Genomic DNA, 20167 nt, shown 5'->3' with positions numbered 1-20167 from the left:
CAAATTAACCATCTTGTATGTATATTTTGGGTAAGGTTGGCTTCCTTCTAGCTATACTTTGCCCAATTTGCACTAAGAGGTCTCAAAAGGTTTGTATTCATAACAATGCTGATAACAGCAATTTCAAAACTTGCAAGTAACATTTCAAAACCATTTCAGTTTCGTCAGTTTCTCTTCCACATTATAAAACGCCAGAAATACCCAATTACTTTTGATCACTTCCCACTCGGTGAAGCCCTCTTTCCCCTCTCTCATTTCTGCCCATAACTAGGCCTAACTCACTGCTTGCAGTTTGTGCGTGCAGTTCTGAAAAGTTCTTTTTTTGTTGCTGTTATACACCTGTGGAGTTTTTACGCATTAATGTACTGTTCCAGAAACATGTAAAACTAAGTAAAGTATTCCCAACAGCTCAAATAAATTAACAAAGAGATTTTCTAAATTCTTTTCAGAAGGGTACTGCTTAGTTCTACCCTCCTCCCTTTGCAGTAATCATCGAAAGGTATTACTGAAAGATAAAAATCACTCTCTGGTGTTGTTCACCCAGTGAAGATGCCAATTTCAAGCTTGATTAATGGAGCCAAATGAAAGCTTCACAACAAAACTTTAGTCTTACCCTCTACTACTACAAGCAGCAGTTAAAGCTTTTTCATCTTTCATTTTCCTGCTAGGATGAGGTGATTTTGCATCTAAACATAATAAATGCATTTAATATGATGAAAGACGGTAGTCATCTCAAGGCAATTACAGAGACACATCACCTACTGTTAAATACCACTTAATATGTTTTTTGTTTTACCTCATCCTTGGCCTGTATGGCTAAATTGAGGAATTTGGATCTCTTCAACTCTTTGTCTCACAGCTGTTCCAAAATGAATAACGAGAAAGAGCTGCTCTGTTTAGTCTCAAAATAATAAAATGGTAATTGCTAAGACAAAATTTAAGAGAAAAAGGTGACAAAATTAAGTGCATATGCAGGGATTTTTGCAAACCACTTCTTGTTCTACTGTTTTTACTTTATCAGTGCTAAATAGAGTTAAAAGACTTTTGTAAGAGAATAGCTTAAATGAGAGATTTAAAAACAGACCATCATGCAATGCCAACACTCTTGTCATTTTCCTACAGTGCCTACTATACTTTACTACAGTCAATGAAAGGCAAGTAGTTTAGATATATTTAAGTGTGTGGATATATACACAATTTAGACTGATTAGTGCTGTAGTTTGATTTGCAATTGGTAACCCACATTTTATAAATACACAGTTTTTAATGTGCTTCTGAGTCACAAAAGTAACATCCAAAAACTCTTTGATTTCAGGTCTGTAGGATGTGGAGTGGGTTACTGTCAACTCTGTAACTAAGCAGTGCTAACGAAAACTTTGTAATCAGGTCAAAACTGTCATATTTAACATAACGGCCATCGATTTTGCCATGACTAACTACCAAAATTCTGTATTTTTTGTTTCAGAACAATATAGCATAACTACAAAATTGATGTTCAACTATTAAGGAGATACTGAGCTGTTCACACACTAATAAATTGTTTATCCTTTGCAATAGTGAGTCAAATAATGAAACTGTTACAAGTTTTCTACTATATCTGTAGCACAAACGAGTTTGATCTTTCTAAGCAATATCCTCGAGTGTCTCCTTTAAATTCACATCAAAGCCAGCAAACCAGTTTCAAAGGAAGAAGAAATGCAAAGAAGAAATTCTTAGATAACTATACATTCCTACTCCATGAAAGATACTCCCTTCTCCAACCCTTAATAAGAAAAAGCTTTCGTCCTTGAATTTGTGAAGATAAGCTATAACGATCAGCTGAAGTTCGCTGAGCTACAACTGAAGTGCATGTCTACCGCCGCGTACAGCTCTCCAGCTGCAGAAGTTGGGTTTTTTAAAAAAAAGGCGAAATTAAATTTAAATTTAAAAGATAGCTTTCAAGGGGGGTTTACCGGCAGCCTCAGTGTCAGTCACCCTCTACAGAAACAGCCGACAGAAAGCTAGTGGAGACCGGGGGTGGCAGGGGGAGGATTTTCCCAAAATCGGGTCTTTATTCTCTAATAGGGGAACTGCAAAAAAAAACACATAACAAACCCAGCCTCTCCACCCTTCCGGAGTTCCCCACCGCCCCCCTGTCACCGCCCAGCTTTGCCCAGTGCCGGCCGGCGGGGCGCGCCAGCCCCGGGGGCTCTCACGGGAGCCCGCGGGCGCCTTGCAGCGCCCGCCCCAGCCGACGGCAGCCCGCCAGGCCCAGCCGCCGAGGCCGCCCCCCTCCTCCGCGCTCGGGCTGCCTTCCCCCTCGCTCTCCCCCGGGAACGCCGTGCCGGGCGGGCCGCAGCCTCCCGCCCGCAGAAGCCGCCACCGCCGCCCCCGCAGGCGGGCCGCAGGGCCGGGCCGCTCCCCAGTGCCGCGGTACCTCCGCCGCCGCGCTGCTGCCCCTGTCAGCCCGCCGAGGGGCGGCGGAGGCCGCGCGGGGCCCAGCGCTGCCGGCCCTGGCCCCGCTCATGGCGGCCGCCGCGGTGCCGCCGTACCCCCGGCAACGCGAGGCGGGCGGTGCGGCCTGCGCCCTGCGCTGTCCAGGCGGCGGGGCCGGGGCGGGCCCCGGCGCGCAGGCCGCGGGGCTCCCTGCGTGGGCGTCGCAATGGGGTCCCCTGCTTAGGGAAGGGGGGGCCAGTACTCGGTGCCTGAAAGTGAACCGTCTTTACAAAGGAATGCTCACAGAAGTATTTTTCCACTTCAGATAGACAGTACACAACAAAACTTTATACACCTGAGAAAACTACCTCAAAATTTTCCTCAAAAAAGTCCAAACAGAGGCCAGCAGAGCGGGTGAAATTTGAACAGCAGCATACTCCTACTCAGGCAGGGTTTCCTTCTCTCCTGCGAGAGCCTGTGAAACGAGCACCTCCCGCAGCCCGGGGAAAGCAGCCTGCCTTGATTACAGCTAAAATACCTCCAGCCGAAAGGGGACCCTCCTTCTCCTTGCCTCCCCTCCAAACGGCAAGAGAGGAACTGCAGCTAGCATTAAAAAAAATTAAACCCTCACGTGTACCGGTGCTGCACATCGTTTGCTGTGGAGACCCTGTGAACTGCCTAAATGGGCTTATCCCAGCGCCCCTGGGGATGGCGGGATCTTGTACCATTTCTGTACTTACTCAGAAGTCAAAAATTATCTCACCTTTCGTAAGAACACTGACTTATTCATGTTTTCCAGAGAAGAAAATGGAAAAGCTAGGGGTAGTACTGATTTGGGTTTTTGGCCTCCTGTCTGTGTACCTGATGCCATCTCACTGCTGCTGCCGAGGCCAGAGAAGTCCTCCTGCCCAAGCAGAGGGGTGCCAGTGTGGTCATCACCACGTTTAAAATGCTACATTGCTAAAGCGCAGAGATAGGCAATGCCATACCTCGGCTGGAATCTGCCACTAAACTCATAAAGGAAAGGAGAAAAATCGCTCAACTGCAAGGAAGCAGTGCTGGGAACAGATCAGGGAAATGGAGACCCGCACGGGGCTGAGGCACAGGCAGCAGGAGCGGTGGGAACAACCCGCCTCCATCTCGGGGGAGCGTCTGGGGAAAGACACAACCGCCGTAGGTGCGTGAGGTAACGACAGCTCCCTGGTGGCACATTTCCCCTTCGTCCTCATGCGCAAAGGGTGAGCTAACAGCAACACGGGGTGGCATAGAGGGTATAAAAACGTATTACAAAAACCGTTGTTCTTGAGGACTGTCTACACAAATGCTCTTACTGTTGCTGTAGTAGAGGAGTGAAACCAGTAAGGCATTTCTGAATCAAAATTATCCAGCGCGGACAGAGCGGACAGGGGCTGCAGAGAAGGGAGTTGCGAGCGGCATGTGCTGCAGGTGTCTCTGAAGGGAGACACCCCCTGATATCAGGGGCTGCTGCCTGGGACGGAGGACCCTGGTTGTGTGGTGCTAAACTCATAAAAGGAAGGAACCAGGTGAGAAAGGGGCCAGAGAAGAGCAGACAGCTTGGCCAGAGGGGAACTGTGTGCCCAGGCTGCCTCTATATGGCTCCGAGAGAAATGCCCAGGCAATGCCTAGTTCCCAGTTTAGTTCCATTCAGTTCCCAAGCCAAAGTTTATCCAAGAGTGATACAAATCTCGACTAACACAGAGTCTTAAGTTTTATGAGGATAATGTTCCTGACCTTTTTTTTTGACTCTTCTATGTCTATTACTGTTCTATTATGTGAGGTACCTCACTGTGCTGCTGGCTAGGGAGCCCAAACAAAAGTTTTTATATTTTCAAACACGGGACTTGCAGTACTCGATCAAAGCTGCTACTGCTGCATGGTGCAAAACGCTGATCCAGTGCAAACTCATTCTGCAATTCAAATCTATTAAGTATTTTTGACAGGTTAGATTTGTCCTGGCCATCTTACATAAAGCCAGCATAAATCTGGCACAAGTTTTAATGTCCTCTGCAAATTTGGACAAAAATATCATCCTAGATTTGTCCAGCACCTGACTACAGCCTAATCTGTGCCCTTACCAGAGCAGCACACAGATGCAGGATTAAATGATCGTGAAACTTTGTTCTAACTTTCTTAAGCATGTGCTTGAGTGCATTTCCCCATCGCTAGTCCTGCAGTGCCACGGCTGGTTCAAGAGCTATACTTCAGCCACTTCTACACCCTTGGTGATGGGGAGAGAATGCTCATACAGCCGTATCTTACTGGAGATCTATAAAGTTATTTGGCTTTCCAAAAGTGCTGAATGTGATGAACTGTAGCAAGAGTAACCACAAAAGGGGCAAGGAAAAAAAAGGATTAAGAAAACCAGAAATTTCATATAGCACTGAAAAAGGATGGGGCAGTTTGAGGGGCTGCAATACCCACTCTTCAAGCCATCTGACTAAGTATCTTATTACAGGATGCTAACGCTTTAAAATACTTTAGGCTTGTTTGCTGAAGACTACAGGTAGAGTCCTCAAAAGGACTCCATGTTTCTTTAACAGGGGCTGGAAATAATGACTTCGGAAGGGTTGCTTCAGGATTTTTAGTTAAAAATAATTTCAAGGAGTCATTTTCATGAATGAGATTCTTTGTGTTGTGTTAGAGAAAATACATGCAGACATATACTTCTTTAACAATTTTTTTTCCAAGTCCTTGACAAATCTCAACCAAATCTGACAGAGGTTAAGTCAGAAAGATGCTTAATTCCTGCAAATATAGTGAAACACAGGCAGCCAAGCACAGAATGAATACTGAGATGCCCCAACTGTACAGAAAGCCTGCAGTACACTTCTGTGTATTATTACAATCTGTACTGAAGTTTGTTTGTTGTTGTTTTTTTTTGGTGTTTGGTGTTTTTTTTTCCAAATGACCCATCAGGAAGTGAGGGGAACTACACGTCTTCAGGTACCCATGAGACAGAATCTAGAGGGAAAAGAAAGTTTCGCTTCATTAATTCTACTGTTCACAGATCTTGTAATTTAAAAAATACATCATAACAATTGATTAAAAGACTGAATCAAAACGTTTGATATCAGTTTTGAAAATAGAATTTTCTTTTTTACCAACACTATAAAAAAGTTTTGTTTTTAACCTCAAGCCATTGACATCAACACCATATTGAGAAGGTGAAGTATTTGTGTTTTGCATGCACACGAATTCCAAATGATTTCCTGAATGCATATACGCATTTCAGACACTCATTATCTAAAAGCAGATAGAGCTGAGGTAGAACAGAATTGTACACTAGCAACATTAAAAATGAAGATGAGATGTATTTCTGCAAAAGGGATTCAGGCGAAAATTAGTCCACAGGACTTCATTATTGTGCTGGTTTGAGCTGGGACAGAGTTAATTTTCTTCACAGTAGCTGGTATGGGGCTGTGTTTTGGATTTGTGCTGAAAACAGTGTTGATAATACAGAGATGTTTTCGTTATTGGTGAGCAATACTGACAGAGAGTCAAGGCCTTTTCTGCTCCTCACACCACCCCACCAGCAAGTAGGCTGGGGGTGCACAAGAAGCTGGGAGGGGACACAGCTGGGACAGCTGACCCCAACTGACCAAAGGGATATTCCACACCATATGACGTCATGCTCAGCATATAAAGCTGGGGGGAAGAAGAAGGGGGGGACGTTCACAGTGATGGCGTTTGTCTTCCCAAGTAACCATCACATGTGATGGAGCCCTGCTATCCTGGAGATGGCTGAACACCTGCCTGCCCGTGGGAATTAGTGAATGAATTCCTTGTTTTGCTTTGCTTGTATGCACGGCTTTTGCTTTATTTATTAAACCATCTGTATCTCAGCCTATGAGTTTTCTCACTTTTACCCTTCTGATGCTCTCCTGCATCCCACCAGGGAGGAGTGGGTGGTGCTTAGCTGCTGGCTGGGGTTAAACCTTTTATCTACAAATTATCTACAAATTTAGCCAGATAACTAAACCAGCCACATTTTTACAAATACTTGGCATGAAAGTCATGGGCACGACTTGCCAAGGTTCTCATTTGCTTGCCTTCCAAAAGGCATCAACTCCAGAAGCACAGCAAGTCCCAACACCGAGCTGCGATCCTCCTTTGCCACCCACCCCATCCCCCAAATCACTAGTATCACATCCTGTAGTAGAGAGAGTTTTCTCGAGGAGTGCCTTATCCTCAGCTTACCTACTTCATAAAATGATGATGAAATCAAAACAGGACTTATTCCCATTTCTTTTTTGTTAGCTGACACAGAAGTCTGGCTCACAACCAGTGACAGATGATTTGATGCAGAGATCCTAAACATACGCTTGAAAATACAACTTCAGTTAACAAAGGGAGATACTGCCTCGATGGAAGTAATTTCATAACACATTTACAGACTTCCAAGGTGGAAAAGGTATTAATGCAATTATATTATCAGGAAAAATAGGCTTATATGGGAAAGTGGAAAGACAACATCACTAACATGATTAAGATGTGTGTGTGTGTAAATTGTGTCTGATACCAGTTACTGTTGTAAATCTGATGGTGGGCAAGCTTAAGGATTAACAAGCCTGTTAAGTCTAGCTGTTCCTCTGCCTAACCAAAATGGGAGTCCTGTTTTTCCCCTGAAACACTGAGTTTAACGCTGTCCTCATCCCATGTGAATTTGGACAGCTCAGCTAAACTGATGGAGAAATCTTGTGGGGTCAGTAAATCTTCTGAAGGAAATACACCAACTGGTTTTACAACCCTGGACTCCCCTCACTGGGACAAAGCGGGGTTGTAAAAATGCAATATGCATATGGGGGAACTAATCAGACTTGTGAAAGAAGTGAGATTTTAACACAGGATCTGTTGAAGCATGATTCCCCCCCCATATTTCAGGTTTGAGCAAGTCATTTCTCAGAACCATCAGGGAAAAAGAAATAACTTCTGGAGAGGTCTTCCTTAAGATCTCCTATGTGTCAACAAAACAGTTTAGCCTGCCCATGAGCAGATATTAAGTATCTTTGGATGACAAAACAGTAACCAAACATGTTTATGATAGCATTACTAGATGCCTTATCTTGTAACAGCAGAATAACCATGGACTGAAAACAAAAAGTTAATTCTGAAACACAAAGCAGACAACAATAAGGAAAATGCAAAGCTTCATGGTGTAACAAACACTGTAATTACACTCCACAAAGAATATACTCTGAAGTTTTGGAAATTACAGTTGAACTTTTTTGCTTGTATGTAAAGCATGATATGAAAAATACAAGCTGTGTTTTAGTGACGGAGAAACAAGAAGAGCACCAAGATAATGTCCATGTAAGCAAATATTTGGTTAAAAATATTTTACGCACAGACTGCATATCTCTGTCTGTCTATGCATGGAGACATAGGAGAGACAGGACACAGAAGAAAACACTTTGCATAGCTGCTTTCCAGCTCAAGACATCAGCAGTAAGTGCACAATCTTAAAAGAAAGACAAGGCAAAAAAATCCATTAAGTGATATTTGCAGCCATCGAAACACAAGTATGGTAAAAAAAAAAAAAAAAAAGGACAATTTATAAGAAATTACTCGCTTTGATAATCTAAGAATTTCTTCTTTGAAAGCTGCTGCTGATGTATTAGGTCATTTTCAGTTTGGGAAACTTAAACCAAGATATAAAGTCTTTGAAAGTTTAATTAAAATTCATGCAGTTATTTTGGAAATTCTCTGTATGTGGAACTTACTTAGGTTTCTGCATGTGTATGAAAACTCCCTGATTTGCACTGGGCAGCTAGCTCCTGCTAATGCTCCATCACAATTTAGAAAAGTAGCAGCAAAACTTCTAAGGGCCAAACCTAACGCCACTGATGCAGTCAGAGCTGCATATCCAACACATCCCAAAGGCATTCAAGTGTACCTCTAATTCCAGGTTGCCTGAAATCAAGAACACAGCCAGTTACAGAGAAATGGGGATACTTTTTGTTCATGTAAAGATAGTAGGGCCCTTGCAACAAGTTGTAGGCCCTTCTCTGCCTGGAGGAGTTTGAACTTTGTCTCCTAATTCCCTAACCTTAGGCCATGGGCACACATACTCCCTGGGTTCAAATAGGGGCATTATGCAGATAACACAAGAGTCACTCGACAGAAGGAAGAGCAGATGAAGGAATCCTTCAGCCAGCTTGAGGGAGCACTCCTGGACCCTAACCCATTTTCCAGAATTGTTTTGTATTTTACAAACATGGATCCTAGAGCAAAATAACAATTATATATGTATATAAGCCATCTAGGACCAGAACTATTTCCTGATCTAGGACAGCCAAGACATTTCCTTGGGAAGTGGAAGACAAGAGCTGAAACCTCTTCCAGGCCACAAATGGTTGTTAAAAGCCAGTTCTCAGGTTCCTGAACAACTTTGCTATACACACCACCACTGAAGGAAAGCATGGATTTACCAGTCTGCAGGCCCTTCTCTGCTGCGTTGTTTTCATATACACAGGCATTTTAAAGATTGAGCCTTGCTCAACTGTTTCAAGGAAACTCTACGTGATTACCTCCAGCACAGTACTCTATGTTAAACAAGAAAGGGGGCAGAAAGACTTTCTCTGCAGGTGCCTGAACTTCAGGGGGGAGAGCTTGGAGATGCTTCTGCGCCTCATGTCAGCATTAAGCAGCACTGCACCGAATACACAGGGTTTCTGTACAGCCACTTCCATACACAAAACAGGAGGCCTGGATGCCTTCTGCCTCTACTCCATCATCCTTTTGCCTAGCTGTCAGGCATGGTATCTCCACATTTGGTAACAACCAAGTCCTCCTTTAAAATTAATCCCTGAGAAAAATACCACAACTGTAGACAAAACTCAGGGTGAACTGCACATTGAAAGACGCAACTAACTGCATCATCAGGCCCTTTACCAATTACAGTAATTTAGAAAGCATCAGCCTTACCATGATAGTAATCAATTAGTTAGCATTAAGAAAGGAAACAAAAAAGCCCGTAATATATACCTTGATATATCTTACCTTAGTCTGCTCAGCTCTTAATCTTTTACTTCATTAAAGACTTGGAAGAAGTAAGTGAAATCCCAAGAAAGGTAAAAGAAATTCCTACAAGCATGAAAATTTATTCACAGGAAGTTTGAAAGACTATGATTATTTAGCTTACTGAAAAGTGACAAAACAAAAGCTGCATACAAGTACTGAATATGTTTATTCATTGTATATAAACATAATATGACACTTTATATTTCTTTCCCAGTGAAAACAAAGCCAAATGAGCCAAACCTCAAGAAGTGTAAATAAAATCCCTTCTCACAATATATCTGCAGAATTCACAACTGTAAAGCTGAGACAGAATGTGGATTAATTCATCTATATAAATTTATTTAAGTGGCCTTTTTATTTCCAGGGCTAATAGAAATAGAGATATATTTCTATCAGCTAGAATAAAAATTCATAGAAGTTTCGACAAACTTGTTTTAGGAAAAAAAAACCCCAACCAAACAAGAAAACATAAACAGTCCATGGTATAGGAAGTTTTTCCCCACATGCTTTCTGCCATTGCCATATTGAAAAGAAATAAAAGGACCGTTTTAACAGCACATTTTCACAGTTTTATTTTAAAATCCTTAGGTAAGTCTCAGGTGATTTTGAACCTTATATTTTTGCATTAAATAAAAATCATCCTAAACTTTTGTTCTCTAATTTTGGGTAAACAGAAGGCTTGCAAGCACACAAACTGCTTAATGAAAAAAACTAACAGTTCTGTACAAAATTCCATTTTGGATTTTGTATTTTAGATATAATTTAATTTTTTTGTACATTAAAAACAGTTCATGTGGTAATTTTCATGCAACAGAATGAACATTTTTCCTGTGCTTTCTGGCAGAGTACAAGAGATAAATATGCTTCACCTGGAACAAGTAGTTAAGTAGTTCAACCATGAATGCAAATACAGTATGAACGCTAACGGAACTATTTCAACAGCAATAGTCACAGTTTATGGGATATCAGAAAGGTGTGTAAAACAAAGTGATTTGGAAATATTTTAGTTACAGCAAGTGTAAAACTAAAATATTTCCATTTTGGCTGAGAACACATGGCATGCCTATCAGTTTGGGAAGTGATCCTGGTAACAACTCCACCAGCTGCACCAGTCTTAATAGGGAATTACCAGATACATTTTGAGAGATTCTCAATGCTTTTTAAGGTTTTGAGATTTGAACAAGAATATTGGTATAGTAACAAGGCAGAAACTTTATCAAGACAGGGAAGTATTAGGGAAGAGGAACATTTTATGATAATCCTCTCTTGCATCTCTATCTTTCAAAACCTCATTGGATAAATAAGCTCTACAGCTTTTTGTATAAAATCTCTTTCAGAGGAAAAACACTCCAGGAACTAAGACCTGAATCATTTTAAGTTGGCTTTCCCAGCCATTGAAATAGTGTAATGACGTTTGACTTTTGCACAAAATTATATAATTTATTTCAATATTCTTGCAACAGTTTCCAGTCATACAACCAACTTATTTTCCACAAGAATTTATTTTAACAAGGCTCACATACATACAGAAATATTGTATATCAAGTATTCAGACAGATGTGTGCACTGGCTTTCACTGTGCCTGCAACATTGTTTTTCCTCCTGTTTCATCACAAATGGAAGTCATCACTATCTCTCAAAAACTGATTTTCAAATACAGTTGCTCAAACGGTAGAATAAAAAAATAGAAGTCAAAAGATGTTGGTCTGTGGTGGTCCTCAGAATTACTGAAAATGCCCTTATTTTTGCTATAAATATTCAAATAGCACAGGAAATGAAAATCTCAAGAATTTGGGTATACAATTAGTAGCTCCTGAGTTATGCCGTACAAGCATTTTGGGCAATCAGTTGTAACACGTGTACAGAAGCAACTTTCTTGAATACTCAAGAAAAAAAAATATGCTACATTATAGCACATGCTACTAATTCAACACAAAGCATGTCTTATAAAACAGTAAACTCCATCTAACTGCAGTAGGCACATGCTGCCATTTCAAGAAGCTGTAATACAAAAGTAATTAACACTGAATAGCTACAAAACCATTTCCCATTTTCAACTAAACTGTAGCTAACCCAACAGCAGAGCACAGTGCCTCACCGGAGTATCTGTCTTCACTACTTCTTTGTGGCATGGGAGAATACACCACTGGCATTACAGCACCATTTTTTTTTTCATAGAATCAACTGAAATTTTACAAAAATATAGCCAACCAACAAACAGAAAAGTATGCTGCATATTCAGTTCTGTCGATTGATAGCACTTTGCAATTACAGCTACAGAAGTCAAGCAATTAAGTATTTGGAAGTTACAGCTGTGCATTCCTCACGTAACTCTGTAGTCACACTGTATATTACCATATGAACTTCTCTGCGAGAGGCAAAAGATGAAAAGTGCTCACTTAAACTGGAGAACAGAAATTTCTTTTTTTTTTTTCAGCATGACATCATGTCTTACATTAGCATTCAAATGCTAATCTAAGCATTACATGTCTTAAAGTACTCACGCAATCACCACCCTACTTCCTTACAAACATTAATGCAACAATCTCCAATGAGATGATTCAGTAATACTGACCAAATACTGCTGCATCTCTTAAGTGATTTAGCATTTTGTAGGATTCTATTTATTATAACTTCAGAATATTAATTTCCACTGATCTGCATTGTGAGTTCCCAGAAGTAACAGCTTGAAAGCAACCTGGGCACACAGAGACAGATTAACAACCAGTGAAAAATGAAACCAAGATCCTCAGCAGCTGTAAGGATTGTGTAAGACGCAAACCTATTCTTCAACGGTGGCCTCAGCAGTGAAATAATCCTTTCTCTTCTTGTCTATTCCACACTTTTAAACTTCTCCAGCAAATTAAGTCAGCACCTTACAAACAATCTGTCCACAAGCAAATTTCTTCCCCTAATCATTTTGTCTCTTTGAACATGGCAGGAAGCTTTCATCGCACATATTCCACAACTTCCATCCCTCTGTTCTTGACCCAAAGTTGTTGCTTCAAAGTGCATTTGAAACAAGTTAACAGCATTGTCAGAGATAAGAAACTGAGGTTCCAGTGCCCAGATTTCTCATGTCATTTATATTTGGTCAAAGCACCAAAGCTGGAGTCGCCCTGAGCTCTCTCCAGTCAGAGACCTTCAGCAGTCTGACCTTCAGCTCTCGACTGGATTTCTAATTTATGCAGTTCAATGAGGTGCCTAAGGATGACCATGAATTCATCCTTTACGAGTACTAAGCCAGAGATACAAAGGAGATGAGAACAGTAAACCCAGGTCTCAAAACTAGAACCCTACCTACGATATCACATTGCCTCTTGAAACTCCTAGCATCTTAATTTTTGAATACTTGACCCTGCGACTTTAAAATATTAACATACTTTCAGATATAAGAAGAACACAAACACAAATAATCAAAGTCATCAGCAGTTGGAGCATATTTGTCCACTGTATAGATTTTATTTTATGAGCACAATAAGCAGCAGCTGATCCTCTCCACTACTTTGCCAGTGATTTCACTGACCAGAAGGGGAATCCAGCTTCATTTTCAAAGCCTGAAATAGGCACAAAATACTGCCCCATCTTCTCCCTCCCACTTCTTTAGGCCTGCCAAAGCTTACCCTTGTCTTAGGTTAACTGTAAGCTCAAAAGTCTTTCCAAATCCACTTTCTACCACACAGTCATTCTAATTCCCTTGTCAGAGCACCACTTCCAGAACATACTCAAATGAGAGCACTTCTGTGCCCTCCTTTTCACTGTGTAAGAAGTATGTAAAATGGAAAAGGAAGTTTCTCTACTATCTTCTCCCATCCTCTATAACATCACCACCTTGGCTACCAGGGGCAAGTTCACCCCATTTCAGCAGCTCTAGACAAGAGCAGAACCCAGTCAGACTCTATGGGTAATTTTGCCACCATTTTCTAACAAATCTGTGGTTATCATTGCTATTACATCAGTCCCCTATCAAATGTCCTATTTCAAACCATAAAAGTACTTTAAGACTTGATAGAATCTATTTTTAATTTTTCCTTTATTAATGGGTAATGCATTTCCACTTCCATCTCACTTCACTCTGAAAAACCACTAAAATATCCCTAAATTGACCCAAAAATTCTGAGTAATTTGAGAGCAGGGTAGAAAAGAAGAAATGGGCATCCAACAACTCCAATCAGCAGCAACCTGTATGGCGTATGCTTCTCTAGCATATACTTCTCAGTGTAACTGGGTTGTATATTCCCCGTGAAAATTATGGCATCCTTCTTAAAAAAACCAGACACATTTGACAAATAGAGAGAATTATCACAATGGAAAGATGCAGCAGTACTTGAACCACAAACACTGCCGACAGGATACCTTTAAGTTCAAATCTGTATTAAATCTAAAATCCAATTAATGTAACTGGTTGGGTTGGTTGGTTTTGGGATTCTTTTTGTGTGCTTTTTTTTTGGTAGAGGTTCTTAGATAAACAGCATCTTCCATATTCTTAAAATGAGATTGTCCTTTCTCCCACTAATCTTCCTGCCAGGTGGGACAACTCCCCTCCTACAGGCAAACTGGCTAGTAACATCCACTTGTATTTTAAAATTAAAATTTCATTTTCAAATTCTAAATATTCACAAGGTATCACCCAAGAACTCTTTTCTTAATGTACAGCGAACTATATTCAAAACATCAGAAGTTATTTGTCCACAGACACAAGACACAAGTAAAAAACAATTTGTGTAATAAAATCTTGGTAGAAGTCAACTCAATCTTCAACAGTTTGAACATATGATCCTGCGATGGATTGCAAAGAATCTATCTGGAATTAATACGTGCATTCTCTAAAATATTAACTTTCATGCAATGCATGGCATGGGGAGCACAAATTATCCTGAAATAAATAAATACACACTAATGTGGGACTGGGGAAATGGTTTCTGAAGCAGATATTTCACTTGTTGGCCACAAACTGTCATACCCACTGATGAAGAAAAAAGTATTATGGACAATTAAATGTTCACCTTAAACATCTGCTGACACTGGACATTAGGAAAACAAAATACATTGCAATGTAGACTGATTTATGTATACAAAGACAGTTTGTAAACTTTTGCACAACATTGAAGTCTTTTGTGGAACAAAACCAACAAATCACTTGGGAGAAAAAAGTGCAAACAAACAAAAAAAGAATCTTTGCTGAAGCCAAGCACAGAACAGAGAAAGTAGTTAAAACTCAGACTGAATCTCTCTTTCAGAATATTAGGAACCCTTTAACTAGAGAGCAGCAAACTGAACTACCCCGTATTTTCCACTTACCATCCATTCAGGTTCAGAAGCCTGAATTTGTTCACCTTGTCCAGGTTTTAGGCCAACCTGAGTGTCAGATTTCAGTGTTCTCAAACTACAGAGAGGCGCAGGATGAAACTTGTTCAAGGCTTGATGAAATGGAACAGTATATTCCCATTTTTTATCTCCTGTTAATTTTCTGTAGTTTAGATCACCTTTGAAAAGAAGCAAGCTTGACTTCTGTAGATCAGCATACAAGTCAGGAGCAACTTCAGCCATACTGGAAAAGTCATGAGGCAAAGTCCAAAACATGTGATCACAGTAAACCCAAACTCCCTTTTTCAAATTGCCCTCCCAGTTTATCCCACATCTAGACATCCACATATGATTAGCTGACTGCAGTTGTTTAATAGTCCAGTTAAAATCATGCTTTGTGGTATCTGACACATACCATGGAATACTTTTTCCATGAAAATGGACTTCATCAGCTAGCTTTGACGATAACAGGAAGTCTGCCAACACAAGATCACTTACAAGTTCAAATCCGGCATTATCCAGGATTATGTCAACTCTAACATTACTTTTTTCTGTTTTTCTTTTCTTGGCATTTACAAGTACCGACCAAAGTTTTTCCATATCATTCACTAACATGTAAGGTATCATGTTTTCCAGGGATTGTAAAGGACTAGATTTCTGAGAGCTGTCTTCACCAGCTGAAAAAGAAAGGTCACACTTGTTGCCCCACAATGACACCTAGAAGGAAAAAAAAAACCACATTTGCTAAGTCTCACTGTAGTTACATTCTAAACGTCACACACACTGAAGATTTTGTTTGTTTTAGGGACATGAACGCTCTAACTCCACGTTTTCCTCCAAGCTTTAATAAAATTCAACTTCTGGTACCGAAATCTTAATATAGACAAGATTTTGTGGCAGACACCAAACAATGCTCTGTATTTATGCAGGCATCAGAAGTGACAAAGATGGAAGATTTACATCAACATAAATATGCTGATCACAAAGCTTAAAAAACAAATATTCTCCACACTGTAATTCCAGAAAATATCAGTGGGAACACAGAAAAAGGAGTCATAAAAGCAGGTTTATTTTTTATTACATGCAGCCAAGTAAGAACTTGTATTTTAAGTACACACTAATGAGGTCTTTATAAAGATTCATCAAATACTTAGTGTGCACTGTTGCCAGCTAATGGACTTATTTGTAATCCTGTGATATTCCGTATTCTATCCAAAGGCATTATTTTCCAAGAATAATGCAGTTATAAAGCTTTTAAACCACTTCTGGCCCAGACTGACTTACAACTTTTTTTCCAAAGAAGTCTAAAAATTTTTAGAGTGTCAATAAAATGAACTGTTTGAAAATTTTATAGTTAAATAACAAAAAGGCCATCTGGAACTTGACTCAAAATGTTTTAGAGATACTGGTTTTGAGGGAGAATAAGCTGGGTTTTCAAATACACAATGAAGACCAGCAGTATAATGAAAATGTCACATTTAATACAAGTAAACAAAATGTAAATATTTCCAGAGTAGCAGCAATACAGTATGGCTGTCAGGATTTGATCACATTTATACAAACAAAAGAGCTATATTTTAATTTCCATACGAAGTTCAGATTCTTTATAACCTCAAGTTTTTGTTTGTTACATAGGAGAGATATTTTAAATTCTTAGGTTAAGCACTACTAGTTTACCTGCAACAGCTTAAAAAGTTCCTCCTGAAGTTGCTTTTCATCTAGATCTTTGATGTTTTTAAGAAGTTCCTGAAAGTAAGTGCATACGGCAATAATAGCGTCTTGGGATTCAAAGAAATTTTGAGCCTTTCCTTCCTTAAATACATCAAAGTTGTCAATAGGTGGGCTAAAAATAGAAGGAGAACAAATATGTTAACATACTTGCCACACTTTCCATGACAGCACATGAAACACTGCACCTGAAAGTGCAAGCTCGAAGCTCAGCTTTTTTAGGCTGTACTATGGGCCCTAGTTAGATTTTCCACCTCTCATTTGTCATACTAGATTTTCACACATGTCAATAACAGCCTGATATCACATCTCACTGAAACAGTGTACAAGACATCTTTATACTTCTAGCAATACATTCTGAAAGTGAACAAGTGTTCAGTCACAACAATTCTGGGAACTGCACACGCAGTGACAATTTTGAACTGCAGTCTTCAGACATGAAGAATTAGAACTGTAACATACAAGTGAACTAACGTACTGAACTGCCAGCCCAATTTTGTGTGTTTGTGTGTGCTGAAGTGTACTTCCCATACTGAAGTCTCTTACAGTGATATGAAGTTATTCTTATGAAAGTTTTTAACTAGGACTTTAGAAAATTTACATGACAAATATGACAAAACAATTCAGTTCTTGTAATATATAAGAAATATAGATTCATCTATTATAAGAGACATATTTGCATGTACACCCTTTGACAAACGATTGAACCTCCATCCAAGCATATGCTTAAGAGCAGCTAAATAATGGAGATCAAGAAACTTAAAGGTTACTAATAAAAAGTATCTGCTCAGTTTTTTAACTGCAATCCAGCAGATCCATTTCATATTTGAAGGTTTTGCTATAAGAGTTCAAGTTACGCAATATACCAGTAGAAACAGAGCCCCATTACTGTGTTTGCGTCTCTAATGCTAAGGGCAAATCCAGGACACATGGAGCTTTCAATTTTTTTTTGGCAGCAGTGGGTACTTACACGCTCATTCCTACCCCATTACATTGTACTGGCACCCCTCCATGGTACCAGCACAACAAGTTTTTCCTGCCAAGTTATTTTTAACCCGTATCAGCTCCCAAAGTTTGATGCAACATATGGTCTGCAAACACTGCTGTAACTAAGAAGATGGCATAGAACGAACGAGGGCTGCGTAAGCTGGGTCTACTGCTGTAAGAAACAGTTCTCAAATGGTAACTACAGACTTTGAGCAGCAAAATAAGTTAGAATGCCCAACAGATTAGTGGCTCTCACATTCTGTAATTTAGGCTAACATATGTCTTAAAAGATAATTCTAGACTAACAAGCCTTTTAGAAATGCTAAATAACTTTTAGATCTCAATACACATTAGTCTGCAAGAAGGTCAAACTATACAGTCAAGCTTAAGAGGTTTCGTGTAGACCAAGTCACAGAAACTGAAGCATAAAAAAACCCTAGTAAGCTTCAAATTCTGCCACATGGAAGAAGAAAAGTATTAATTTTAAATCTGAAGTGTGAGACGAGAGAAAAGGAATAAGACAAAAGCTTAAGATTTTCCTTCATCTTACTCCCCAGCTGCCTTCCTTTCTCCTAAAATAAAAACAGGAAAGAATAATGTTTTGCAGAGTTATATACCAAGCTAGTAAATACTTACTTCTGTGCTAATGCCGCATGAATTCTTCGATACATATAACACTCTACATATAGCCAAGGGGACTGAAACCAACTCGGTTCTCCATTTCCATTTGATAAATTTCGTTGGTAGTCTAGGTATTGGTTCCACAGTGCAGCATCAGGCAGCTCATCTTCTAAAGGGGTCACTGGTTTGTCTGTTTGCAGTTCATTCCGCAGTTTGGAGAGGAAAGATATTGCTCTCTTCTCTGCTTCAACACCCTTCTGAAATAAGTGGAGAACAAAAGTTCCTATTCTGAACACTTATTCCTGTAGAGACACAGATCAATTTTTCATGAAAGAAGTGATAAGTTTTAATTGCCAAATATGAGTCCCAACAAATCAGAGCTTGATTCAATCAAACACATTTTGGTGAATGAAGCTCATTTTCCACCTAACATCCTAAAATTAATCGCTCGTGGGACTTCTTTTCAGATTGGACTTTTTGCTTGTTAGAGGGGAACAAAGTATTGAAACACTGTCATCTTCACAAGATGCTAGTCTATTAAACACTGCATCAACACAGGGACTTGAGATACTGAAGCAGTTGCAGAACAGATAGATCAGAAAAAGGTTAAACAGAAAGGTGAGTTACAAAATTAATTAAAAATAGCTAGAAGAAAGAGATAATAAAAAAAAAAAGACAAAAAAGATTCAGACAGACAAGTAATGACTGCAGTAAGAAACCAGTAAAAACAAGGCAGAGAGGGGGTCCCACAGGTTAGGGGGAAAAAAATCTGAGGCAGAAAGAGACCTTACTCTTACCTCACCATGTTCTTCAAAAAATTCATTTTTATGTCGATGCAGAGTATCAATAACTCTTGTGAGGATCTGGGGCAGCCTGTCTTTAATTGTAAAATATGCAAAGGATCTAAAAAGGAGAGGATCAAAATTTTGTTATTGAGAAGAAGTGATGAAATATCTTCTATTTTTTAAAATAAATGTAAGGTCTTAAAAGTAAGTTTATGCACCTTTAAAGCAGGGGACACCAATAAAGACCAACCAAACAAAAAAGTCTCAAATTGGTCAGGTTCTTAGGTCTACTTCTGAAGGAAATGATAAACAGCAGTCTTTTCAGGGAAGAAAACGCTAAGTGACCGGCCCTGCCAGAACAGCCCAAACTGCAGTTAATTCTAGGCCCAAGTGCATTCTCTAATTGCTGAGTTATCCAGATGTAAAGTCAAGGAAATTTAAAGTTAAAAGCATAGAGATTTGTTTGAAGTTTAAGTGTATCTTGTATCAACAAGAAAATGCACACCACTTGCTCTCCACTATATACTTGATTCACATTTTCCTCAAACGCTGTTCATACATGAGAAGGACCACGAGCAAAACGTGACCAGCCCTACAGAGAGCTTTAAGAACAGTTTTTATTCGACGGTTTCTGTCTGGCGAGTCGGAGCGCCGCTCGCAGGGACTCAGAGCTGAACGGTTACCCACCACTGCACAGCGAACCCACAGACACCGAGGAAAAACAGAAACACAACTCAGACCCCTCCCCAGACCGATGCCCGGTCAGTGACGAGCAGCGACAGCCGCAGACGTAAGCGGGGACGAGGCGAGGAAACGCCGGCCCAGAGAGGCGCCCGCCCCTCCGGCGGCGGCGGTCGGCGCGGAGCCGGCACCACAGCGCCCACAGCGCCCACAGCGCCCACAGCACCGCCCCGCGGCGACGCGGCCCCCAGCCATGCGGGCCCGTCCACGGCGCGACGCTGCCCCTGCCCGCACAAGTAAGGCCGAGAGCCGGCCCCCCGCCCGGCCCCGCCCAGCGCCCACAGCTAGGGGCCCGACCGAGCGGCCCGACGCCCGACAGCAGCCGCGCCCAGGCCGGTAGGCACCAGCCTGCCCCTTAGCTCCCTCCTGCCCCCCGCTCCGCTGCTGGTAACGAGCGCGCCAGGCCGTGACGGACCCCTTAAACCTGCCCGAGAGGGAGACCGGGAGCGCCGTTACCGCCGCCATCTTGCCCCGCCCCCGCGAGCCGGCGGGCCACCCCCGGAAGTGGGGCGAGGCAGCCGGACGTTATTGGTGAGTCAGGA

At 40.9% G+C, this 20167-nt stretch overlaps 1 protein-coding gene across 2 annotated transcripts in view; it reads right to left on the bottom strand.

The window, feature by feature from the left end:
• Nucleotides 1-20114, bottom strand: part of LOC137671010 (coiled-coil domain-containing protein 170-like) — a 59585-nt gene extending 39471 nt beyond the window's left edge. Inside the window, exons 1-5 of one of the 2 annotated variants that reach the window (XM_068414239.1) lie at nt 20041-20114; nt 18897-19002; nt 18115-18356; nt 16441-16606; nt 14758-15480 (exon numbers count right to left, since the gene is read on the bottom strand). In XM_068414239.1, coding sequence (XP_068270340.1) covers nt 14758-15480; nt 16441-16606; nt 18115-18356; nt 18897-19002; nt 20041-20090 — 1287 coding nt within the window. In that variant the 5' untranslated portion in view covers nt 20091-20114. Of the gene's footprint in view, nt 1-2416; nt 2523-14757; nt 15481-16440; nt 16607-18114; nt 18357-18896; nt 19003-20040 lie in introns of those variants that run through there. The other variant, XM_068414232.1, reaches the window with a different exon arrangement.
• Between the last annotated feature and the right edge of the window lie 53 nt (nt 20115-20167).

The sequence above is a fragment of the Nyctibius grandis genome, chromosome 1 (genome assembly GCF_013368605.1).
Source record: "Nyctibius grandis isolate bNycGra1 chromosome 1, bNycGra1.pri, whole genome shotgun sequence".
NCBI lineage: Eukaryota > Metazoa > Chordata > Aves > Nyctibiiformes > Nyctibiidae > Nyctibius > Nyctibius grandis.
Note: the sequence above shows the minus strand (reverse complement) of the source record. Positions and strands in the feature narration are given on the sequence as shown.